This window comes from Peromyscus maniculatus, chromosome 14 (assembly GCF_049852395.1).
Source record: "Peromyscus maniculatus bairdii isolate BWxNUB_F1_BW_parent chromosome 14, HU_Pman_BW_mat_3.1, whole genome shotgun sequence".
Lineage (NCBI taxonomy): Eukaryota > Metazoa > Chordata > Mammalia > Rodentia > Cricetidae > Peromyscus > Peromyscus maniculatus.
The window spans coordinates 75,066,181-75,091,538 of NC_134865.1; the positions used below are offsets into that span (position 1 = coordinate 75,066,181).

Below are 25,358 nucleotides of genomic sequence, written 5' to 3' on the forward strand. Positions count from 1 at the left end.
GTCTGCTTTTTTAGGCAATACCAACTTGCTTTCATACTGTTTAACTGTAGGAATTTTTAAAAACAGGTAGGGTATGTTTTTAATTTTTTAAAAGAATTTATTTATTTATTTTATGCTTTGGCAGTGTAGGACCTCTGGATTTTGACAAAAGGTTGAAACCCAGTTTGTCAATTTTTAATTACCAAAAGCTTCTTGGCATTTTAGTTAGTGTTGTGTTAACTGGGGTTAATCTAGGGGCTGGAGGTGTAGCTTAGTGTGTGCAAGGCCCAGGGTTCTATCTCCAGCACCAGCAGAGCAGAAACAAAGTGTCAGAACAAGCATCCAGACAAAGAGAACTTGGGTTTTTATGAACTTTTTAAGTTAGCCTACAAGATAATGGTTTTCATAATGATATTTTTATACATGTGCAGCATTGTCTTTTGCTCATACTCATCTCCCTGCCAGATCCATTGGTACCACAGGCAGGCAGGCAGGCAGGCAGGCAGCCTTCCACAGTGAAGTGGGGAAAGCTCTGCTGTAGCTGTCAGGTGCTGCCTGGTGACATTTGTAGCTTTTGGATTGGTGGAAGCTAGTGTCTGCTAAAGCATGATTCTTTTCTATTTTTCATTGTGTGTTGTGTATGTGAGTGCAGGTGTCCACAGAGACCAGAGTCAGATCCCCTGGAACTTGTTGCAGGCAGCTGTGAGTCACCCATGATGGGTCCTCTGCAAGAGCAGTACTTGTTCTTAGCCACTGAGCCACCTCTTTAGTCCCCCTAATCATTTCAAAGATTCTACCTGATAGTTAAAAGATGTTAAAACAAATACAGCAGTGGGCAGTGGATGCCTGTTTAAAGGACTAAAGCTAGTCCAGGCTAATTTGATTCTGCCACTCTCTCCATAACAAAAGCTGATGGTCAAGTCAGCCTTGCAGAATCTTCAGTGTGGAACTGAGGTCTTCAGTTTATACTCCTTTTTTCTCTATATCATGTGTCAATAAGATATTTTAAATATGTTTAGAAGACTTTTCCTTTTCCTCTCTTTTTTTTTTTTTTTTTTTGAGACAGGGTTTCTCTGTATAGCCGTGGCCATTCTGGAACTTGGTCTGTAGACCAGACTGGTTTTGAATTTACAGAGATCTGCCTGCCTCTGTCTCCCAAATGCTGGGATTAAAGGCATGCCCACCACTGCCCAACGAAGGTGTCTCAGTCTTTTTAAAGAAAAATATTTTGTTGTTTGACAAATAGGAATTGAAATAAGCATAAACAATGCTCTGTTGATGAGAACCAGTGGACACCTTGTAGAAAATACATGCTCATTGTAGAGTGATGCCAAAGTCATTGGTTTGGTTGGACAAACTCCCAAGAGCAGTATTCTGTGATATAAAATACCACATATTAAAACCACAGCAACAACAGCAAACCTTTGAATTCTGTACCAAAGGGAAGCCCCATTTTTTAAACGCATTTTTGTGAGGTGTATTTGTATCTCTGAAGCCAAGCATCATTTTCCCCAGAACAAGCTCCCAAGCTGCACCTGTAACACAACACTGTGTCCCAACAGGAACAGCTCGAGAAGGAGAAGCATCAGAATGATGGGCGGTCCAGTGACAAAAGCTTTGAGAAGAAACGTAGGTGGTTCTGTGTCTTCTCACTCAGTTATAGGGTTAACAATGGATGACTGGGGAAATCTAGGGCATTCTTGTTAATACAGTAATTTAAGAGTACATGCAAAAGGAAGCTCAAGAGCAACTTCATTGGTTTTCAGAGAAAAAACTTGGAGTAGATAAGTTGTTAATCTAGGTGGCTGCCTGGAGGAGGAAGATGGGGAAGAGAAAGAAAAAGCCATGAGTTAAGCTGGAATGGAGGACAGGAAGGCATCTGGTGGGGAGGGGAGCATTAGAGAGAGTGAAGCCCAAAGCATTAGGAAAAGCATGCTGAGAAAAGCAGACCTCTGAAGCTGCATGCTGCAGCTCTCTGTAAGCAACTGCACAGAAGCTAGGAATTCTGGGAAGGAAAGTAAATCATTAAAGGGATTATTATTCCTCCCTTCTCTATATCAAGGCAAATCCACCTTCCTGAAGCATGATGGTCCCTTAGCCAGGTTTTTGACCAGCCCAACTGGACTAACTCTTAAGGGAGCCAACCCAGGTTCCACCCAGAGGTAGATTCCATTCTTTTGGCCTTTGGGCCACCAGTGCTGCAGTAACTGTGTCTTTGTACCCTGAAATACTATGTGGAGCTTTAATTTGGTAGGAAAAATTACTTTCTTGCAGTTAAAAATAAGTCATTTTTGAAAATTGTGGTATAGGTATTAGGAGTATGTAAAAAAGGGAGGCGACAGTATAAGGCTCAGAGCCTCTGCAAGGGAAGCTTACCATTGGGTGTCGGTTGTAAGGCTGTGTGGAGTTGAGCCGCAGTAGTGGAGACTGAAATGTGGAAATACATAAAGTAAGATTATTTGGACAGTAGTGCTCATTAAATAGAGATAGTGACTTTTACAGGAGTCAGATGAAATTACACAATTTAATACAGAGTTTACTTTAGGCAGAGACTCTAGAACACCAATGCAGAGCCTACCCAAGAACATCCCCATTTCTGTTCCTGGACCGTCTTCTAGTACTCCATCAACAAGTAAGGAATCATTCTGTTTTATGATTCATACAATGTTTTTAATGACAATTGCAGGTTTATTCACTGTTAGATTGGACATATGATTTCTAGAGTATCTGCTCATTTATTTTTTAAAAGTGAAAACAAAAATGGAGATTTATTCAATGTGGCTATCTTGGGAAGAAGAACAAAGATCCAGTGATGTCCCCTCACTGCTAAGTCCATTTTCAGGGTCCTGTTATGAGGTTAAGTTTTAGAGGGCCGTAGTTATGCATATTTGAGCAGTCAAGGTCAACGTGTAGTCCTCTCGGCCATTGACTCAAGTCTCCTCTGTCAGGTAATCTGACAGATTGTAAATCAAATTTCTTCTCCAGGAATTTAGCCTCTCTCTTCTCCCTGCATGAAATTCCTGGGAGCAGTCTAGTTTCTTGAGGTCTACTGTTTCAATATTCTGATGGCCAAAGGGTGGGGAGAGTTGTCCGGGTAGAGCATCTTCATCCCTGTCAGGCCATTACACTTTCTTACTCTGAAGATGTCCTTAGCCTTCACCTGTTGGTTTTTCCACTATCCTTCATGGTGGTTTGAATGAGAGATACTGCAGTCAGCTCTGACCGAGGAGTGGAAACTTCACCCAGCTGGGTTTTTCTGGACACGATGGGATCTGAGGAGGACTCGGGGGTTGGAATGGTTAAGGGGCAACTGAACGTTCTATTTTCCTTCATTCTGCTTTACTCTAGGCAAAGAAATCAAGAAATCCAAATTGATTCGAAGCCAATCTTTTAATAATCAAGCTTTTCATGCAAAATATGGCAACTTAGACAAGTGTGCTAGGTATGTGCTGTCAACTGTTCATTCTTAACTGGAGTTTTTATTTTGTGGTCACCCTATTTATTTACATGAAATATTTACATCACTATAATCAGAATTAATTTTGAATTCTTTTATGTGCTGACAATTTGTCAACTTCTTCTGTAAAGATTATGACACTAAAAATAGAAGGTATTTGCTATTTGTATAAAAATAGGTATCTTTACTCTGTATGAAGACTACTGCCATGACATGAAAATATCATAGAATCTGCCCATCATTTATGAGAAAGGTGGAATATACTGTACATTCCTTTTAACATCCAAATACATGTGAGCAGCTCTATTTGCCAACAGGCTGCACATTCATGTGCATTGTATTATTTCTATATATAGAGAAGCCACAGATGTGTTTAGCCAGTAAAGTGGTCACAACAGAGTTCTGATAGTAGATACATATCTGCTTTCTGTTTATAGCTCAAGTCAAAGTTATAACCAGCTAAGATTAGAAGAGAAGCAGCATAATTAAACTACCATGATTTGTAATATGTGTTATATGCATATAGCATCTAACAGCTGTAAGTCACTGCAAAACCCAAGTACTTTTAAGAAAATATAAGGTTGCCTGCACAAGACCTGTGCACAAGATCAAGCCAGTCAGTATCCTAGCGTGGAAGGTGTAGGGACTCATGAGCTTTTACACCTAACTGAGGAGCTCCTGACAGCCGATGGCTTCTGGGAGAGAAGAATCTGTTTTCTTTAAGGTTGTGGCTCCTCCTGGGTCAATTCTCTTCTGGTGGATGGCCCACACCTGTGAGTATATAGACAGTACAAATTGTACTTGGTGGATTATTTAAAAAAAAAAAAAAAAAAAGACATGAGGTTGGGAGAGGGTGGGGAGATAGAAAAGGGGGTGGATCCAGAAAGAGATAGGGGTGAAGTATAGGGAGAAATGTGGTCAAAATACATTGTATGAAATTCTCAATTAATGAAAATATCAAAAATTATTATTATAAAAAGATTATTTATTCACCATATATTAGATTATATATAATCATTACATATTATTATGTTAAAAGATCTTAAAAATTAAAAAGAAAACACAAATGCCTTTAAAATATTATTTCTCAAGATAAAGAAGGTGTTGAAGAAAAGTACGTTTTTTTCTGTGATTAATCATACCTTGTTCCAGACTTTTAGCTCTAGCTTTTGGCATCATCGGTAGATCCATGCATATTTCCTAGCCAACAGTGTTCTCAGGATGGAAAACAGGATTGTAACTAAAGATAAGCCAGTCCCAGGAAGGTTTTACCCATCTTACCTAGCTTTGCTGAGCTATACTTTTATACAAAAGAAGAGCTATACTTTTGATGAAGCAAAGGAAATGCTTTTAAGTGGTAGAAAAAGTATGTATTTGGAAGCATGGAATATAAAAAATAATAAATGCAACAGGCATGTTTCATAAGAAGTAAAAGAAAGTATTTACACTTAAAGGTTAAAACCCCCAAGTGTTGGGTAGTTAAGACTTTTTGTGGTTTAGGTTCTAACTACATCACATTCTTTTCTAGTAAAAGCTCCACCTTAGCTCACACGCCTTCTGTCTCAGGGCTGATGAGGACTGCCATGCTTTCACTAACTGGTAAGCAGTGTACACTCTTCCAAAGATGGCTACTTTAATGAAGTATTATTTTCTTTAAACAATACATCCTTCTAATTCTAGATAGGATGCTTTATTTTAAAATTCATTTCTTTTTTATGTGCATTAGTGTTTTGTCTGCATGTGTGATGGTGTGAGGGTGTTGGTTCCCCTGGAACTGGAGTTACAGACAGTTGTGAGCTGCCATTTGGGTACTGGGAATTGAACCCAGGTCCTCTGGAAGACAGCCAATGCTCTACCTCTGAGCCATCTCTCCAGCTCCATGATGTTTTTCTTAAATGTGTGTCCTCATCAAGTCTTTAAGCAATAAACTTTTCCTGTCACTGGGGAAACTGAGGTCCCCTTGTGGTTCTTAGTTTCCTTATACAAGAATTTATAAACAGATTGAAACTTGAGGATAGTTTTATCACAGTTTAAGGGAAAAGCAACAGGACAGTCAAGCTGTAAATCAGTTGCCAGGCATAGGAATGGAGAAGAGAGAAAGAGGCGACAATGCTGTCTGAGTTACGGCAGGTGGCAGACAAGCAGCCGTGCTGTAGGGAGGGGTGCTTTAGAGAAAGAGGAAGAAGTCCAAAGTACCAGAGAAGGTGTGCTTGGGCTCTGGGCAGCACCTGAAAGGTAGAGATGGAAGAGAAGGACAAAGAAAAGTTCTGCCTTTTTGAGTCAGGCCTCAGGAAGTTGGGCAGATCCAACAGAACCTCAGAGGGGCTCCAGGGATGGAATTCTGGGAAGAAAACTACATTATCTCATGTAAGGGTAATTATTCTTCATAGCTCTTTAAGCATGGCTTCCTGAGTGATGATCCTTTGGTCAAGTGACTTACCTGTCCATCTGGATTAACTGTTTAGGGAACAGACAATGGTATGTTTCCATTCAGAGGTAGATTCCACTAGAAATCAGAATTGCTCTGATCATGGGACTTGTTTAATGGTGTTATCACCATATTTTGTGGTACATTAAAAAATGGCACTAGACCCATTGGGTACTTACATTAAGAAAACCCAAACTTCAACCTCAATTAATATCTGACATTATATAGAAATCATTAACTCAAAATGTAAACTTAGGCACAAAAGGTTAAATTACATTTTTTTGACGAAGAAGATATGGAAGAAAGTCTATAATTTGGAAGCAGATAGATATTTATATTAATCAAAGCAGAAAAAGAGTGACATACTATATTGTATCAGAATTTAGAACTCTATCTGGGCTTTGAGATCGGGTCATAGAAAGACACAAGTCAAGACCTGGAATGGGAGAAAATATACATAATGTATCTTATCTGAAAAGAATTTGTGTCAAGAATGTTCAGAGAAGTCTAAGACTGGGCAGCTAAACTTAAAATGGCCAAACCTTTTGAATGTGAGCTTTTAAAGAAGATAGAGATGTAAGTGCATGAAAAGATGCTTGGCATCACCAGTCATTAGGAAGTACAATTTAGAACAGTGAAAAAGTGGAGCATAGCAGTGTATGGCTGCAATCCTAGCACTTGTGAGTTGGGGACAGGAGGATCAGGAGTTCAAGTTCATCCTTGGCTACATGCAATACTGATATAAGCCTGGGCTGTAGGGGACCCTGTATCAAAACCAAACAAAGTAGTAGTTATGGGGGAAATGCTGTACTGCTTGTTGCTTATAACATGTCTGAAAATCAAATGCTTATAATATTAATTTCAAGGATGAAGAGTACTCTGTAGACTTCCATACATAGAGAGGGAGAGGAAAGGAGCTAGACAGTGCTTTGGCAAATTCATATGAAGTTAAACACAGTAAAAAGCTCGCTTTCCCCCAACCCTTGCCCTCCATTACCTCCCTCACCCCCCGTTTGCTCATGTAGATCTCATCCATTTCTCTGTCACTGGGCAATCCCTGTGTCTTTCTTAGGGTCCTCTTTACTAGGTAGCCTCCCTGGACTTGTGAGTTGCAGTCTGGTTATCCTTTGCATTACTAGTATCCACTTATGAGTGAGTACATACCATGTTTGTCTTTCTGAGTCTGGGTTACCTCACTCAGGATAATATTTTCTAGTTCATCCATTTGCCTGCACACCTCATGATGGCAGGGTCAGGGGGAAAGCAAGCTTAGGGGATCAGGAGGTCTCAGCTGGATCAGGAGCAGAGAGGGAGAACAAGGAAAGGGACACCATGATAAATAAAGACCCCATGGGAATAGGAAGAAGCAGAGTGCTAGAGAGGTCCCCAGAAATCCACAAAGATACCTCCACTATAGACTAGTGGCAATGGTCGAGAGAGTGCCTGAGCTGACCTACTTTGGTGATTGGATGGCCGAACACCCTAACTGTCATGATAGAATTCTCATCCAGTGACTGGTGGAAGCAGATGCAGAGATCCACGGTCAAACTGCAGGTGGAGCTCCAGGAGTCCAGCTGGCGAGAGAGAGGAGGGATTATATGAGCAAGAGATATCGAGACCATGATTGGAAAAAAGCACAGGGACAAATAACCAAACTAGCAGAAACACATGAACTGTGAACCAATAGCTGAGGAGCCCCTATGGAACTGGACCAGGCCCTCTAAATAAGTGAGACAGTTGATGAGTTTGAACTGTTTAGGAGGCCCCCAGGCAGTGGCATGGGGACCTGTCCTTGAACTGGCTTTTTGGAACCTAGGGCCTATGCTAAGATACTTTTCTCAGCCTTGGTGCAGGGAGGAGGGGACTGGACCTGCCTCAACTGAATCCACTAGGCTGGGCTGAATCCCCAGGGGAGACCTTGCCTTGGAGGAGGTGGGAATGGGGGGGTGGATTAGGGGGAAGGCTAGGGGCTGGGAGGAGGGAGGACAGGGGAATCCGTGGCTGATATGTAAAATTAAATTAATTATAAAATAAAAAAACACACTAAAAAAACCCAGCAATCTATTCCTAAGCATTTACTAAAAAATATTAAAACATAGCTACCCACAGATTTATACACAAATGTTCATAGTGGTTTTATTTATTAAATTCAAGAACTGGAATCATCCAAATGCCTGTAAGTGAACATTTAGGACAAATGTTAGCCCATCTATACAACACCAGTTATGAAGTGCTAACATTCCTATGCAGATGAATTTCAGTTATACTGATCATATAAAAAAAGAGACAGTATGATCTGTATGACTTTTTAAATGCAAAATCCTAGAAAATGCAAGCTAATCTTTAGCAAGGGAAAAATTTGTGGTTTATAGAAAGAGGAGGCAGAAGAGGCGTGATTATGAAGGGCCCAAGGGAACATTTGGGATAGCATGTTTTCATGTCTTGATTGTGATAATGGCAGTGAATTATATACATACCAAATCTTAATATAGTACACTTTACTGTATATAAATTGTAAGAGAAAAAGCCCCACTGTCTGGAGTCTTCTCTCCTTGGTAAACGTCTTTCTGAGGGATCAACACCTCTGCCTCTTCACGTGTTACTTCCAGATGACTCATTCCGGACTCGAAATACCAGTAGCATTCCAGCTTCCTTTCCTCCTAATCCTGTCTTGCCCAGTACTTCCCGTGGGACAGGTAACACAGCTGATCCAAAGACCAGTGGAAGTAAAGACGCACAGCCTCGGAAGGCTACCTTGTGAGTACCAACTTTCTACTGCTGAGTGTGCTGTTTGGCTCAGGGCACCTTCCTTCCCACTTCCACACTTCAAAGAACCGAAAATGTCTCCAGTGAGGGAATGTTTAAGATGAAGGTAGTTAAGTGAGAACCTTGACTATGTGAGTGTGTATAAGATATCTGATACTAACATATGGCAAAGACACCTTCACTAGGCATCTAAATACCTAACTCTAGTGTCTGATCACCTGGATTCAGAAAGGTAGCACAGCTGATGTCACTTTGAAGTGCCACAACAGCACGGGATGCAGAGTGTGGGCTCAGTAGCTGAACATATTTGTAGACAATACTTGTGCTTTGAAGTTAAAGTTATAAAAGGCCTGTTTTCTTTCCATGGTTCCCTTTTGTGTGCTATTTGCTTCTTGATTGAATTTGTTGCTTTTGAACATTTAAAAGAATGGTACCCTAAAAATCATCACAAGAACACTGCAAGGATGCCCAAACTATATTTGCAGTTTTGTTCTTTCATACAGAACAGCTGTTCAAGTTACAGTGAAACTTAGCAAGAGTCAGATTTCCTCTTGAGCATGTGTCATTAAATTCATAGGCTTTCCCCTTCTCTTTCTCTTCCTTCTTCCCTCAAAGACTCCTTCCCTTCCTCCTTTCTTCTTTCCTTCCTTTCTGTTTTTGAGATGAGGCTCACAATGTAGCTCACTATGGCCTAGAACTGGAGACCTCTTGCCACATCCTCCCAATACTGAGATTACAAGTATACTTTGCTATGCTTAGCTCACATTTTTGAAAAAGTTTTCCACCTGCATTTTTCTACAGAAACTCTTCTCTGGCTGGGTGGAGTTCCTTGTAGGAGCTAGTTGTATTATAATTCATTTTAAATTCCGATTGGCCATTGGGTATGTACATTAGAAATATGTGTACCCCATTTCATTCAGAATTCAAAAATAAAGATATTGAATGGAGCTCAGAATGTGGAACTAAATGCTCCAAAAATAATCATCGGAACAGGTTATTCAGATATTGCAGAATAGTGGTGCCAACTTGAAGGATGTTCTCTCTCTATAGAAAGCCCCAGTGCTGTTTAGGCGCCATGGAAGCAGAGGTAGCATGGGTTGGTAGTCTGCAGCACTCTGGACTAGAACCATGTACCCAACTCCAGCATGAGCAAAGTCACTGTGTATTGGTGAGCCTGGCCCTTGGGCTTCTGCACATCTGTCAAATAGCAGCAGGTCTGGCCCATAGCTCATTTAAGGGGCCTCTCAGTTCCATCTCCTGAGATCTTTCTCTCTCACCATAGACCCTCTTCTTCTATTGCCCTGAATTTCTCCTGAGGAACATGGGAGCATCATCATAACTAGTTTTGTTTTTTAAAGGAAAGACTGCTGAACCAATATTTCGTGGTCGCTTTTCTTTATTCCAGATGCCTTATCTGTTTTTACATTGCTGAGTACATCTTTCCTTTTGGCAGACTGAATTTCCTATTTTCTTGTATAGCTGATGGCTTCCAAAATGAATCTACAATAAAGACCAATGAGAACTCATGTCGAGTTTTTACCTTTTTCAAGTGATCGGAAGGAAGGCTTGCTAGCATCCACAGCCACTTCTTCACACATGCCTGGCTGTTCCCACACATGGTTCTAACATGCTCATTAGTTGGATGGGTGATTGGTATCTACACAGGTGTTTTTCCAGTGAAGTATTATCCACAATTAAGAGACCGTCATATCCAAATTGAAAAGAAAAAAAGTCCTCTTTATTTAAAATAAGCCTATGACGTGATTGCAGAAAGTGTTACCTCAGTTTTTATTTCTTAGAGAAATTCTGCGCAGTGCACATGCTTTACCAAATGGCACCTCTGGTGTTGACAAGCAGTGTGTCATAAAGGAAGTACAGGTGTGTGGCAGAGCTTCTGTCTTCCAGGGCAGGACAGTTGATATACCTGTGTAATTTCCTTTATGGTTATACAAAATCAAAAGTGTAGGAAAATTGTGTAAATTGAAGGGGGTGCTATTAGGTGTGCACAGGATGGTCCTTGATACTTACAGGTAATTCCTTAACGTGTAGTTCATTTCCTCTTTATCAGAGTTCTCGAATTGTAGGTTTACTCAGAGTAGCATATTTACATTTCTTTATTTACTTTATGTGGATAATTGTTTTACGTTGTCTTTTTGGTCCCTTTCTCCTTCCCTCCCTTTTCTCCTTCCTTTTTTTTTTCTCCTTTCATCAGAAAATCTCGAAAATCCAATCCTTAAGTCAGCTGCTTGGTGAAGGAGGCGAGCAGTCAGCAGAGACTGTGATGGTGGAAAGGCTCCAGTGATGGCCGGGCGAGTTAGAGTGGAGGGAGAGAGGAACATCATGCAGCTGATGGAAACTTACCTCATTTGGAATTAGATTCCCTAGGAGGTATGCCATGTTTTAGTGTGGGCTCTGAATCCCATTGTTCCAGTGCAGTGTAATGAGCTCCAACTTGAGGTGTGTACTCAGACTGCAAGACAGACGTGCCTGGCTCTGTGGGAAGCTGGCTGTTGATTACCTAAATTGTACATTTAGAAATTCCATGGCAGTCTCAATTAGCTGGCTGCTCCTTGGGTAGCTACTTGGGCAAGGACACAAGGAGGTAAGGAAGGCACTGTATTTCCTCAGAGCTCTCTAAGCCGAGCAGACAAGTCAAACCGAGCACTGTGGTCCTATGGGTGTTGGGATTCTGTGACAGTGTCAGCACCTGGATGACCCCAGTCTAGATTTGGCCATGAAAATCTGCAAAGATTCTTGAAAAATTTAGCTACAAATACCTTTAAAATGATAGATTAATGATTTCCTTAATTCCTAGAATTTATTTTATAAACGCTTTGTTTACATTTTGGATTGTATCTGTCCTTAATTTCAAATGATGAATCTAGTTTGAATCAGCTGTTATTCCAAGCTATCATGCTCATGCTACGTCAACAGCACCCATTTGTACTAATGCTAATACTTCCATCAAAATTTGCCTGTGGAACATAGATTGTCCTTAACTTTAAAATGTCGGCTCCTGAGATAGAATGTATGAAGCTATTGTCAGCTTCTCTATTTCAAGTGCAATCAGCATATATCTATATTGATATCAGAAAATACTTGTTTTTTAAAGATGTATTGATGTATGATAAAGATGATCTAATTTGTGGATGCATACATGTGCGTGGTTACTTTTTATAATGTGAAATGGATAATGAGCTTGTTTAAAATAAAGCAGAGGTGAATGAGCTACCAGCACTTGTGAGAAAAGTTTTAAATACTTCCCTACAGTTCTTCCTCTATAAAGAAAAGGCCTTTCATCTTTAAATAATGGGCAAGTGGAGCATATTTGTGTCAACTGTAAAGGACTCAGGGACAGCGGCTACTGCTTCCTCCTTTTTGTCATTTCTTTCCTTCCCCATGACCTCTGTAGGGCACTGTTGAGGGACTCCTAACACCCTTCATCAAGGACAGGCAGGTAGAAGTGCGAGTCTAGTTACCACGAGAAGCTAGACCATCCTGCATAAGGAAATGCAGTTGAACTAGCTTATGTTTCCTACTAGCGTTAGTAATATGGAATTGAATCTATTGTGGTCTGGGGCCATCAAGGCTGCATCAGATTTTTCAGTACTCTGGTTCAAAAGGTCGGCATTGACTCTGTCTACTTTAAAGAAAATGGAGAGTTTCAATTTGATTGTTAAATAATACACTTAGTAGTTATAAGCTTTTTATATTCCTGTTATTTATGTGGGATAAGGGGAAAGTGATCTGACAGAGAATAGTCACCACTGCTTATAAAGTTGGAAGTCAATTGCTTAGGCATTAAATTCTCAATTAAAACAGTTATTCAAAATTACTTTTGGAAGTATTTTTTTCACAAGCATTAAAAACTTTAAAAATTTTTGAATCTTTGTTAAAATTATACCCCAGAGACAAATATGCAGGAAGATTAAAAAGCCAATGGGTGGCAGATAGGAACATCCATTGGCCTATCTGATAAGATGAAGATCAGAAGACCTGATCTTCTTTAACTGGGTGTGTTGGCAGTGCTCTGCTCCATCTGCAGTGCTGGCCTGCCTGTCACTGGCTTTGGCCGTGCTCATTTCAGTGTGGTATAGCCATAGGCTTCCTTTTCTAGATTTCATCTCTCAAAGTGAGAAAAGAGCCAGAGCCCTCTTAAAATTCCTCTTTCTGGTCCCAAGTTCAATTCCCAGCATCCACATGGTGGCTCACAACCACCTATAAATTCAGTCCTATGGCAACCAAAACCCTCTTCTTGTGTGCAAATGTATATGTAAACAAAACATCCGTATACATAAAATAAATCTTAAAAAAAATAAAATTTCTCTTCCTGCTATTTCCCCACAAACACACCCAAATAACTAAACATAAGTACCTACGAATGCCAGTTAGAGCCGTCTTCTCTCTTGTCTCTCTTCGTAGGCCCCAGAGTTTTCTGGTCCTAAATGAACATCTGTTAATGCCTGGGATGACTACAAGAGTGAGTTCATGTTGAGACTGTGGCGAGGGAGTCTGGTTTAGACTGTCTCTTGACACTGCCTCCTGTTCCTGTCACTCATGACTTCCAATCATTAAGTAACTAATGAATAAATTAACTCTAGTTGTCTTTATCTAGTAAATAGCAGATAGAAATGCAACTAAGCATTTAGTCGCACAGCTGACATTTTGAGACTAGTTAGCCCCACTCAGGAATCTCTGCTTTACTCCCTAGGTACTGTCTTATTTCATTTCTATAAGATAGAAAATGACTGCCCAGGAATAGAGGTGTTGTCACTTTCCTTGCATACTGGGACAAAGTCCATGCTTACTTTTGGTGGGTGACCGAGGCAAAGGCCGCCCACTACTAGCGGTCTGAGAGACTGTAGAGAGGGGAGATGGAGTAACAAGGACTTGAGACTAGAATAGGAAAGACTGGCTTACCATGGTCACACTGAGTGGCCTTCGGCAAGTGTTTTCCTCTCACTGAGATATAAGGTTTGATATATTCATCATGTGCAGTGGACGCTAGCCCTGCACACAATAAAGGCTCACCAAGATGTTTCCTTAATCAGCAATGAGCAAGACATATACTTTTTGTTGGTAAAATGAATATAATTGAGACTGTATTCATCACTATACCAAAGCAATTATAAAAGGTCATTGTTAGTATATGTATTTATGTGTACATATATAAACTCTTATGAAGAAAGGAATGTGCAGAAGGAAAAATACCTGTCACTCCTGAAAGTCAGGATGTGTCCCTGTTTCTGGTCCCTGTTTGATTTCCTTATAAAATGAAAACATTGAACTGGATTATCTGTGGTTTCTGTGATGGAGGCATGTGACTAGATGTGTCATGGAGATGAGTGGGTGTTGTTGAGCTGGACATTGTGATTAGGATGGATATGGTGATTTTAATAAAAAAGAAAGAATTCTATGATTAATTAAAACATTACAACACAAAAACCACTGAGCATGATGGCACACACCTTTAATTCTAGCACTCAGGAGGCAGAGGTAGGTGGATTTCTTCGAGTTCAAGGCCAGCCTGGCCTACATAGAGTTGCAGGCCAGCCAGATTTATGTTGTGGGCTCCTCTGGGATGGGGAGGGGTGAGAGGAGGGAGAGGGAAAGAGAGAGAGAGACAGACACAGAGAGAGGCACAGAGACAGAAAGAAATTCTGGGATAAACTAAAATAACACTGATTTTGCATGAGAGAAAAATAGAGAGGTAGAAGCATGCCTGTAGGAGAAGGTCCACGTACTCCCCAGAGACTTTGTCCTACACCAGCTGTCCTTCCTACTGCTCTCAAAGTCCAGGTATATGAGCTGCAGAGAAAGGCTCTCCTCAGCTAGTCTCCAGTCAGTCAGCAAAGGCTCTCAGGAGCAAGTTTAAAATGCCAGACAGATTGCACAGACATCTTAAAATATGAGTCATTTTAATTTCTGTGTTAATCAGAGAACAGCCACAACAAACTAGCTGGGTATGGAGGACAGAGGATACATCCTTTACCATTTACCACCAGCACTCTGGCTCAGCACTGGCTGTGACTGGGGCTTACACATGTCTGAGTCACAGGACAGTGGGGTTCACCACCCTGCCCAGAAACAGAAGCACTCTGGACATCTCCTCATAGATCATGAAATGAAAAGGTCGGTCCACTTTGATGACAGGAGGCATGGAGTAAGCGACAATCTCTGACAGTGTCCCTGCCACTGCTTCAGTTCCTCTTTCATCCACTTCAAGCACTGACTGTTGTAAGACCTAGAAAAGGAAAGGATGTGGAAGAACATTTGTGTGGCAATGGGAAGAGGGAATTGACAGAAATTTTCTACAGTGGTTCTGCCCACCCAGCCATGTTCCTGGGGTTCAGTGTTGCAGCCTATCTTTGCTAAGAGGTGCATGAGATTGCACCAGAGACTGCCTCATAAATCAAAACAATACCCGGAGTCTATGGGAATTGGTATGGGGTGTGTGAGATGCATTCTGGGCTTGGAACCAGGGAAGCTGGCTAGTAAATTTCTACATGTGGGCATCTAGTAAGTATTTATTGAACATGTACTTTGTGATGCTCATTGTTGAGCTGAGCTGCTGGCCCTTGAAAACACTTTGAACTGCCTGATACTGCTCTTAGGCATTTCCTGGGGGCAAGCCTGAGGGTTTGTCGTGTCTTCTTGGACCCTGATTGCCTGTGCTCAGGCTGAGATTACCCTGTTGGCTCCTACTTACATAGGTACCACTTTAAAATCTCTCAGAATTGACAACTGCATGGCCAAATCTGAATCAAACTCTTGATTGTAATGGTGAGGGAGAGAGTCGGAATGAGCAGAGACCAGGAATGCTAACTAGTTCACTGTAGTGCACAGAACTGCTGCAAGAACCAAGATTACTTCCCATGAGAAACACTGATTAGCTAAAGAGATTTGGTGTGAGCTAGCAAGAAAACTAACACCTTCCTTGCCAACCAGAGGGATGTCAAAGGACTCAGCATGTCCAGGCACCTCAAAATATCTTCCAGAGGTACCAGCTTGGCCCCAACACCAGTAGCATGAAGTATATGCTTACTGTTACCAAAGTTGAATAAACTTGTTCTCAGTACTTCAGAAGCAGGACCAAAAAATGTAAGTCAGAGAACTTACCAGTCAACATATTACAAAATAATCATCCATTTGCATATTGGACTGCTTTCCAAAGAAGGGATGAGTTCCTTGTCTGAAGAATGGGAAGGAGGGGGGAGAGATGAGGAGAGGAAGAACAAGAGGGTCTTCTGAGGCTAATTATAGAGGAAGGTGGAATATCCATCACAAGGCATGGGAGGTTGGGCCAAGTGATGACTAAGGATTTCTTTCATGCTAAAGGCGATATAATTTCATGATCCTTTTCAATATTCATCATAGGTGCTGATGGGTTATATGCCAGTGTGTACGAGGGACAGAGATGCCTCCCTAGGCCTTGAGAGAGAAGAGAGATGGAGCTCTTCAATGAGTACCTAGTTAAAAAAGGTGTTTGAGTAGTATGGCTTGAGGTCCTTTGAACACCCAGCTTGGATGCTACTTCAAGTTGTTAGAACTGGAGTCAAATTCCCTACCACAACTAGACATTTAATTACAATGACATGGTTTTCGAAGTATTTGTTGGTTTCAGTGGCACTGCATGCTGAGGACGGCTCCTCAGCACAGCCCCTGACTTGCCTTGGACACCTGAAGATTTCTTGCCACGGCTGAGAGTTCGCTGAGGTCAGCTGAGCTGGAGAAGACTTTCCTGATTCCCATCTGCTGGAGCAGCTTATGCATCTCATACCTCTGGTCCAGCTTGAACTTGGGAAAGAAAACCTCCATTTTCCTGTGGCACAAGGACAGATGATAGTGAAATGGCTGGGGGCTGCTGGCAAGGACACACTTTCTTCCTTCCTCCAAGAATATTTCCTTTGCTTGACGGTATATAGCTCATGTGATCCTTTTGTAGTGTTCTATCAGAGAAAATACTTCTGGCTTATGAAGCATCACTGTATCGACCCCAGTGAGCTAGTTCTTAGCTCACTACCCCAAATCCTTTTTAGCAAAAAATGCCAGACTCCATGCCCATTTTCTTATGTTTAAAAAACAATCCTAACCAACTCCCTAGCTGCTTCCTGTATCTTTGCAGACAGCTGGAGGATGCTGTTCCCAGCCCAGAAACCCAGACCTCAGTATTCCTAGAAACTTGGGAATGGGCAGACAAAAGAAGCAATGAGGGCTTTCATCTAGCCCTTCCATCTTAGCCTGGGAGGCTCTGAGGTTATTTATTTTTTCTACTGTGAGTTCTCTGAAATAATGAGATTTGGAAAGGTAAGTTTTGTGGCTCAGAAAAAAAAACAAACATAAAAGCTACTAATTACATCAAATTAATCTTAATTTTCAGTTTTCTTGCTCCATAAAGAGCAGTCAAAAGTACATACACCAATATCAGAGTTGTTGCAAAGAATGATCGACATATGCAAGGTGTCCAGAACAGTGTCTGGTATACAGCAGCTATTTTGTAAACACACCCTTCCTCCACTTCTCTCCTTGTTGCACAGCTAGACCAAAGCTCCAGGTTGGAAGTAACTGAGGATGTGACACTTCCTAAGTGTTAATTCATAAATATAGTCAGTCAGCAAACTTTGTTAGGGTTTCTGTTTCAGTCCTTTGCTAATGCCTAAAGATGGGGGGAAAAAAAAGACAGAAAAATGAAAGTGAAACCTGTAGCGAAGGACCTTGAATTGAGCTCCTCTCTGTACCAGTTCTGGAGTGGCAGGACTTGAAAGGCACACCATGAGATTCTGACTGGAGCTGTCTGCCTTGGGTTCCAGCAGGTGGACTGACTTCCAACAAACACTGGCGTGTCTGCCCTGCCTTTCCATCTCTTCTCCACACAGAGTCCCCTCCATGTTCAGTCTTACCTGCTCTCATGGTCCTAATCCCAACCAAGCACTTGTCACTCCTACAGTCAGACTCTGGCCTAGCCTTGGCCTGGCCTCCTTCATGTAGGGCTCAGGGAGACATTTCTAGTCCAGATGTTAGAACTGAGCTATGAACTCACTACCAGACCCATTCCTTTTACAGTCTTAGTAAGTGGTATACCCATCCTTGAGATGTCAAAGCCAAGAACTACAGCTACTGTTGACTGACTGATATCCCCCAGGATCCACATCTCTGTTTTCTTTCTTTTTCTCCCCACCCATTGCTTATCTAGTCATCAGTGTCATCAGTTGTTGCTTCCTGACACATCCAGAGTCTAGTCTCCCTCTGTCACCTCACCGGCTCCCACCATAGCCTAAGCAGTGGCATCTTGAAGTTATACAGCATCTTCTGACTGGCTTATTCATGGTCCTCCTCATCTTTAGTGCCTGCTCCCAACACAGGCTCCTGTGTGATCCTTTCATCAGATCTCCTCAAGCCTCTGTTCAGAACCCTCTGTGGCTCCCCATCTCCTGCAGGCAAAGCGCAGGGCTTCTGTGCTTGTGATGTGAGGTCCTGAGGTGGCCATCCCTGAATCCTCTCACCTCTTCTCCAGTGGCTGCAGCTACATAGGCAGACTCATGAAATTTGCCCCTCACCACCAGATGAGAACATCCCTGGCTTTGGCCTGCACCTGCTGATGTGCTCTGTCCTCTTACAGTGTTGTTTCTCTCCCTCTGCCCGGCTTCTTAACTGATGCAACCACACCATCAATAGGTACCTCAACAGGCAAACTGTTGTATTTGAAGAGTTAATGAGCAATAAAGCCAGGCCTACATTGGATTGATGTTGAGGATAGAGTGGAAAACAGGGCATATGTTGCTTCCTCCTGCAGGAGCTTGGTGCTCACTGGGGAGCATGAGCAGCAAGTCACAGGGCATTGGGTAAAACTATTGGGAGTGGTCATGAGGATGGCAGGCCAAGTCTGCAAGGCAGGGGAAGCATCATACCTGGTTTTCATATTCTGGAGCCATGTCTCCACGAGATCTGTGGTCAAGTAGTCCTCCAGGGCCAAGTGGTCACCTGTTTTCTCCATGAGCACCACTAGCATGGTGGCATTTCCTTGGTAGGGCAGCTTGAGGATGTGACAACGGAACTTGTTATCGAAGGTGGAGGCAAAGTTACCTTCCCGGTACATCATGGGCACCTTAACTGCCTTGTATTTGTCCAGGTGGAAAGTGTCAGCCTCGGTGAAGATGGGGTCAAATGGAGTCAGCCACTTCCCTGAACAAGTCAGAAGAAAGCCCCTGAAGAAGTGAGCCTCCACAGAACACAGCGGTCTTACTCAAGTGGTAGAGGAGAGAGCAACCTACCTACCCCCTTTACTCTGAACATGAGTGCAGTTCCTTTTTAACATTTGCTTGGACCGCAGCCCAGGCAGCAAATTCCCCAAAGACCAAACTTCAGATCTACCCATGTCCCATAATGGAACCACACACAGAAGCAAAGATGTCCCCTCCTCTCATTTGTTCTGGACTTGAACAAAACTTCATTTCCTGGTGGATGGCTTCCATTGCCTGTCTGCGTGAGGGACTCCTAGCTACCATGGCCCCAGGATGCCCATATGCAAACATATACTTTACAGGTAGTGGGGGTGTTTTCAGCTCAGTATTGCTTCACATGGTTCTGGGAGCAGGCGAGACCACGATGTGACTCTACACTAAGCATCTGTTTTGGGATGCTGGCACATGGCCCTTCTTTTTGGGGTGCTGGCACATGGTCTTGTGAGTGTCCTGGTACAGCTTTAAGCACCAGAGGCACCCGCACCATACCCTTGTACCCTGTTGGAGCCGGAAGAAATCAGGGTTATGAGGTCATGGGATCCCTCCACATTTAGCCTCTGCCATCCATGTGTGATCCTGATCAACCAACCTTCACCTTCATCCCCTTAAGAAAGGAGACAGTGGCCCTACTCTGCTTGCTACATTGCCAGGAAGAACAAAGATGCAGCCTGTTCCTGTCCCATGGTGGGTAGTAAGGGCCAAGCCAGTACCTTGCATATATCAGCTCTTGTGGCTTTATACCTATAGCAAGTTAGAGTCCCAATTTTTCTATAAAAATAAAATCTAAGACCAAGGGACTATAGAGGTGGCTTAGCAGTTAAGAGTACATACTGCTTGTACAGAGGACTCATGTTTGGTTCCTAGCACCCATATTGGGTGGCTCACAATTGCCTGTAACTCCAACTCCAGGAGGATCCAACACCTCTGACCTCTGGGTGTACCTGCGCTCTCTCTCTCTCTCTCTCTCTCTCTCTCTCTCTCTCTCTCTCTCTCACACACACACACACACACACACACTATAATAATGACAATAACAAATCCAAGGGCAGAGATTTTGCCCCAGATCACAAAAACAGAGAATGGGAGTAGAGATGTAACCCAAGTCTTGCTGATAGTGGGCTGCTCATTCAACAGCCCGGTGCCACCTCTTCCAAACATTAGTAGAAAAATGGGCAGAGGAGCTGTGGAAACTGAGGACCACATGTCTGTAAGTGGTGAGAGTGGGAGCCTCAGAGAAAGCATCAGTCATCCCTCCTCAATGTAGGCTGGACCTGCAAAGCAGAGCCCATGCTTGCTGAGCATCCTTTAGCGCTAGCTACACTGACAAGAAGAAGGAAATGGGGAAAGGGTCAGGTTTTTGTAGCTTTGCAGCAACAGAACACTATCAAAATACCTTTGAACAAGATGTAGTCCACCAGAATTAACTTTGTTTCAGGATTAATCTCATCAAAGAGCTTGGGAATTTTTCCCCGTGTCTCTTTGTTAATGTAGTGGTTCACAAGCCCTTTGGCCTGTGAGGAATTTCGAAAATTTGTAGGCACGTACTCTATATCAAAGTACTCCTTGGATAGATTAAAGTAGGTCTCTTTGATATCAAAGTCCTTGTGGATGAAGGCGAGGCTACCCAGGGTGAGGTCCAGATCCTGGTTGCTAGAAAGGGTCTCTCTGAGCCTCTTGAAGAGGGATGGGAGGATCAGGGGTCCTGCTTGACTAAGTGCCTGTAGATGGAGCCCATTCTCCACCTGGACTTTGGTCTCTCCCTTGGCCCCAAGCATCAAGCTCACCATGGCCACTGACAGGCCAAATGGTGAAAAGATCACGTTGCCATCGTGCCTCATGGAGATCTTTCGAAGCAGGCTGAACCCAAAGTTTGAAGTCTCATTGGAGAGCTGTTGCAGGCTAGTCCTCAGCCAATATTCTTCCTCTTCTTCATCACTGGGGACAGTCCACGTGTTCTCTTCCCAAGTCTGGTTCTGAAGATCCTGAGACTCCAACTCTGCTTGGGCCTCTGGTGAATGGGAGCTGAAGTTCAAACTGGTTACCAGCCACACCTCTGCCAGGAGGACAGGAAGCAAGAGACTAAAAACCACCCTCATGTGCTCAGCTGTGGAGGCCAGGGGCCACTTCCCTTCATCCTGGGGAGAATGAGAGAGAGAGAGAGAGAGAGAGAGAGAGAGAGAGAGAGAGAGAGAGAGAGAGAGAGAGAGAGAGAGAGAGAGAGAGAATATCTCAATATCTAATAAAACATCTTTGCTAGGTGTGGGCTTCCCTGGGTTCCTGTAGGTTAGCTATGCACTAGACTGACCTGGAGCAGATAGATGTGTGGAGGGTTTCCACATTTTTTTTACAACCTTCTTCCATGTCCTGTCCTCTGCCAGGTGCTTGAGCATCTTGTGGTCCCTCCCCAGTTTCTGCTCACTGGCTTTCCTCCAACAGGGCCAGGTATGGCTCTTTTCTATGGAGTGGACCTCAGAGAAAGATCGGGTGGGAGTTGGGGTCATTGACTGATCTGCTTCAGGCTTTGCCTTTATCATTTGGCCGCAAGACCTATCAAGCAGTCTTCCGTGCTAGTCCCAGGACCTTGATGTGTGACACCTTTGACGTAGGACTTGGAGTGGCCAAGAGGGAATCTGACAAAGGGAAGGCTTCCCCACACAGTTTTCTGATTTAGGCCCCTCCTCTCCTGCACTTCCTGTACCCAGTTCCCAGTAGGTCTCCTTCCTTTACCCATAGCTCTAGGGTGGCTGCAGGAAACGTAGCTGATTGCTTTTTGCACAAGACCTGGGCTCAGCCCACTCAGTCTCATTGATCCTGAAGGCACACACTGGCTATCCATGCCCCAGTTCTACAGCCCAGTGGAACCTAACCCTGCCTTGGCAGTGGCTTTCTAGTACCACACTCCTCCCTCTGACTGTCACCACATTCCTCCTTCTGACTGTCAGTTGCTACCTCTCTGAAATTCCTCTTCACCCTCAGACCCAAAATGTGGCTCTGGGGCTGTGCCATTCATTATACTGTGGTCAGCTATATTACCCAGTGTCCTAGAAGCTGATGTATATGCCACCAAGATGTCCCCAATAGCTCACTCTCTTCTGGCCCACAAGAAGGCCTGGATAGCAGTAGGTGTGGGGGATGCTTGACAGTTCCCATCAGTAAAGGCCCTCACTCTGACCATGGGACCCCAAGTCAAAATGTGACAAGAAGTTTCTGAGCTACTCCTGGTCTGTCTTCTGTACGTGTCACAAATCACATCCAGCCCCAGGACACAGGCCCTTGTCACTTGCTTTGCTAAATGCCCCTACAGAATCCAACGCTACACCTTTCTAGCCTGAATGACCCTGCTGGGTTTCCTAAATGTCACTATTTAGGATTTGCTTCCCAGTCCCAATGACAGGACTGCATTTCATAAGTCACCACATTGCTGTAAGCATTGGGTCATTACCTCCTTCCAGGTACAAAATATCCCCAGTCTCATGCTTTCATTTTTGAGATGGACACCATACCTCTGTTCCTTTACAACTCATAACTGAAGCCCTATCCTCTAAGGTGAGGGTGTGGTGAGATGGGGCCTTCTAGAGGCGACTAGATGAGGTCTTAAGCATAGTGATGGTGATATATTTAGTGTCCTTAGAAGAAAAGACACCGCAGCCTCCCTCTCTCCACCAAGGACAGCCATCTGCAAACCAGGAAGTGGGCCCTCACCACACCCCAACCATACTGCCCCTCACTTTGAGCCTTTAGAACTATGAAAACTCATTTGTTACGCCTCCAGAATTTATTTTATTTTGTTCCAACAGCCTGAGATGCCCAGGAGAATTATATCACTGTGTTTAGCTCAACTTTGTAAATTTAAACCCCTCAGAGTAGTCCTGATTTCATAGTTGCTTCTCATAGTCTTAGCCATGAGGAAAATCCCCAGTGCACGATGTTACCCTTTCCTAGGACTAAGTCTCACACTATTCCCGAAGCGGCCCTGTAATGCCTGGCTGTTGCTACACCTACTTACTAAACAGTGTAACTTGTCCTTACAGGCTTTCCCTGTTCATCACGGGAGCCATCCACAATATATACAGGGTGCTTGCTCCTGGGATGGTGCTCCTAGGACTAGGGCACCATCAGGTATATGCCGAGGACACACCTTGTCACACGGAGCCTGAACTCAGGAAAAGGGATGTTTACCTGACACTCCGCTCTGAGCAATGTGTGGGGAGCAGTGCCCCACTTGCCTCTCCCCAGCCCTGGTGGGACCAGGCTCACGTGCCTAGGCAGTGAGCTGTGGCAGACAAATACCAAGTCTTCAGAGCCGTTTCCCTGGCTATCTATCTATGGCTGACATGCCTTCAGTGCCACCCTGAGCTCAACTTGAATTTACAGTCATTTGGAGTTTTAAGCTGGAATTCCCCATGCCTGCCCCTTAGATCTCACCTTGAAGCCCACTAAGACAGAGTGAAAGCAGCTCCTCTCCCCCACCCTTCGCGATTAGACATTCTGAAGGGCCCCCGCCATCCACCACCTCTTACCAGTTCCAGACCTCTGGTGCTGAGATCATTCAGAGCAAAGAGACAAGCATAAGCTTTGCAGCCCAAAGCCTTCTGCAAATATTTGTTATTCCAAAGTGTGGTCCCCTTAGGACTGTTACTGATTAACACCCTGCTGGGATATGGTTGAGTTTCTGGAAATTCCCTAGGTTGGTCCTGTGGCCCCAACTATGACCAGAATTCACAAGAGGCTCACCCTTGCGGGATGGGGAATGAAAGTTCTAGAAAGAAGGTTATGGTGGGCCTCGTGGCTGCTTCTGGGAACCATAAAGGGGTTTGGGTGGAATTTAAGAACCACTGTCTTGTCCCCAAGGAACTGTCAGCCCAGTGGTGGAGACCAGCTTCCTACTGGGTCACCTCTTACAATACAAACCCTGTTGCAAGGTCACTGTACTACCTTCTGTGTTGAGACTGACCCTCTCAAGCAAGAACTGAGTCAGAGTTGGAAGATACTCTTTTTTTTTTTTTTTTTTTTTTTTGAGACAGGGTTTTTCTGCGTAGCTTTGCACCTTTCCTGGAGCTCACTTGGTAGCCCAGGCTGGCCTCGAACTCACAGAGATCCACCTGGCTCTGCCTCCCGAGTGCTGGGTAGAAGATACTCTTTAAGACACAACTTTTCAGACTTAGCAGGTTGCCATGTGTAAGCTTTGTTATGTGTCCCTTCCTATTCTTGAGGTGAGACTTAATGTAGTCTAACCCGAAGAATAGGGGTAAAAAACTAATAGGGGCTGGGTTATAGCTTAATTGGTTGAGTATTCCCTGGGTTTGGTCCTCAGCAGTTCATTACACCTGTAATCCCAGCACTAAGGAGGTGGGGGCAGGAGGATCAGAAGTTCAAGGTCATCCTTGGCCATCTAGCAAGTTTGAGGCCAGCCTGGCTACATGAGACCCTATCTGAAAAAATAAAAGAATTTCTCAAAAAAAAAAACCAACCCAAAAAACAAAAATCAATAAGAATTAATAATGCTCCAACAATAATAGGAAGGCAAAAGAAAACTCCATTCCTTTAAATACAGTGATATTCCAGAAAATCTACCCTGGTAGATGTGGCCACCTGCTCATTTCATGATGGAGGCCAGTCATTGAAAAGGAAGGTGGCCATTGGGGAAGAACTCCATTAAGTAATGGACTAGCTGATTGGAAGTTGGTGACCTGTCATCTTGAAGAGCCATCTTGCCAGAAAGCAGACTAATCTCTTTTCATACAGAAGGCATGTGATCACCAGCTGGCAGGTACCTCCTCATAGATGAAGATGGCTAGATGCCACACCTCATGTGAACCAAGGATTCCCAAGGTGTTTTTCAGTTCTTCTAATATCAATAAAGACATAGGTTAGTATGTTTTTGTCAAAGACTGCTATTGCCTTGTTACTGGTTAGTGTGGGGGAGGCAGCTGTCTAGAGAAGCATGACACTGCAGCACCTGGACTAGAACTCTGTCAGGTGAGTGGTCTCTGTCCATTCTTATCTGACTCATTTTGAAAGAACAGGCCAGCATCACCCTACAGGATGAATAGGAGCCCATTTTTCACAATCCAATTTAAAGACATTTTTCTAAAGCAAATAGTTAGTCCAGTAGCATTTGTTACTGTGTCAAACTGAAGTGCTGGCCGTGGCTTGTGGAATAGCAACCCCTAATCCTACCTTTGGGGTATGAAAACATTCCCATTTATTCTCATTTTCACTCTCACCTACACCATCCTCTGAAGAATATTTATCACAGATCTTTGGAGACCATGAAAATCAATTTTCTGAGATATTGCAGACCCCCTGTTTTGACCACAGAGCTTTGTCTGTTTTCTGGATGAAATATGGACTCAACCAAAGAACAATAAATATCAGATCTGGAAGATTCCTCTGAAACAACCTGGATGAGGTGGACAGAGGTGGGCAGATCCAAGATCACATTGACATGAAGTGGGATTTTGCGGGCTTACTGACAGAAGCGTGA

The 25,358-nt window shown here is 43.3% G+C and overlaps 2 protein-coding genes across 6 annotated transcripts in view; one reads left to right on the forward strand and one right to left on the reverse strand.

Annotated features, from left to right (window-relative positions):
• The window catches only part of Ppp4r4 (protein phosphatase 4 regulatory subunit 4), a 94,973-nt gene extending 77,724 nt beyond the window's left edge, over window positions 1–17,249 (forward strand). For 3 of the 4 annotated variants that reach the window (XM_006990915.4, XM_042261105.2, XM_042261104.2), the window contains 6 exons: window positions 1,542–1,608; window positions 2,525–2,611; window positions 3,328–3,421; window positions 4,965–5,035; window positions 8,474–8,621; window positions 10,843–12,465. In XM_006990915.4, coding sequence (XP_006990977.1) covers window positions 1,542–1,608; window positions 2,525–2,611; window positions 3,328–3,421; window positions 4,965–5,035; window positions 8,474–8,621; window positions 10,843–10,867 — 492 coding nt within the window. In that variant the 3' untranslated portion in view covers window positions 10,868–12,465. Of the gene's footprint in view, window positions 1–1,541; window positions 1,609–2,524; window positions 2,612–3,327; window positions 3,422–4,964; window positions 5,036–8,473; window positions 8,622–10,842; window positions 12,466–16,007 lie in introns of those variants that run through there. The other variant, XR_006063591.2, reaches the window with a different exon arrangement.
• Window positions 14,530–23,513, reverse strand: Serpina10 (serpin family A member 10). Of its 2 annotated transcripts, none has more exons than XM_006990916.4 (5): window positions 23,392–23,513; window positions 20,265–21,006; window positions 18,539–18,812; window positions 16,302–16,452; window positions 14,530–14,874 (listed from the first exon to the last, which is right to left on the reverse strand). In XM_006990916.4, the coding sequence occupies exons 2-5, from the start codon at window positions 20,965–20,967 to the stop codon at window positions 14,683–14,685; spliced, it is 1,320 nt and encodes a 439-aa protein (XP_006990978.1). In that variant the 5' UTR covers window positions 20,968–21,006; window positions 23,392–23,513; the 3' UTR covers window positions 14,530–14,682. The 2 variants fall into 2 exon arrangements, with proteins under 2 accessions (XP_006990978.1, XP_042117041.1); XM_042261107.2 differs by lacking the exon at window positions 23,392–23,513 and adding an exon at window positions 21,177–21,339.
• Between the last annotated feature and the right edge of the window lie 1,845 nt (window positions 23,514–25,358).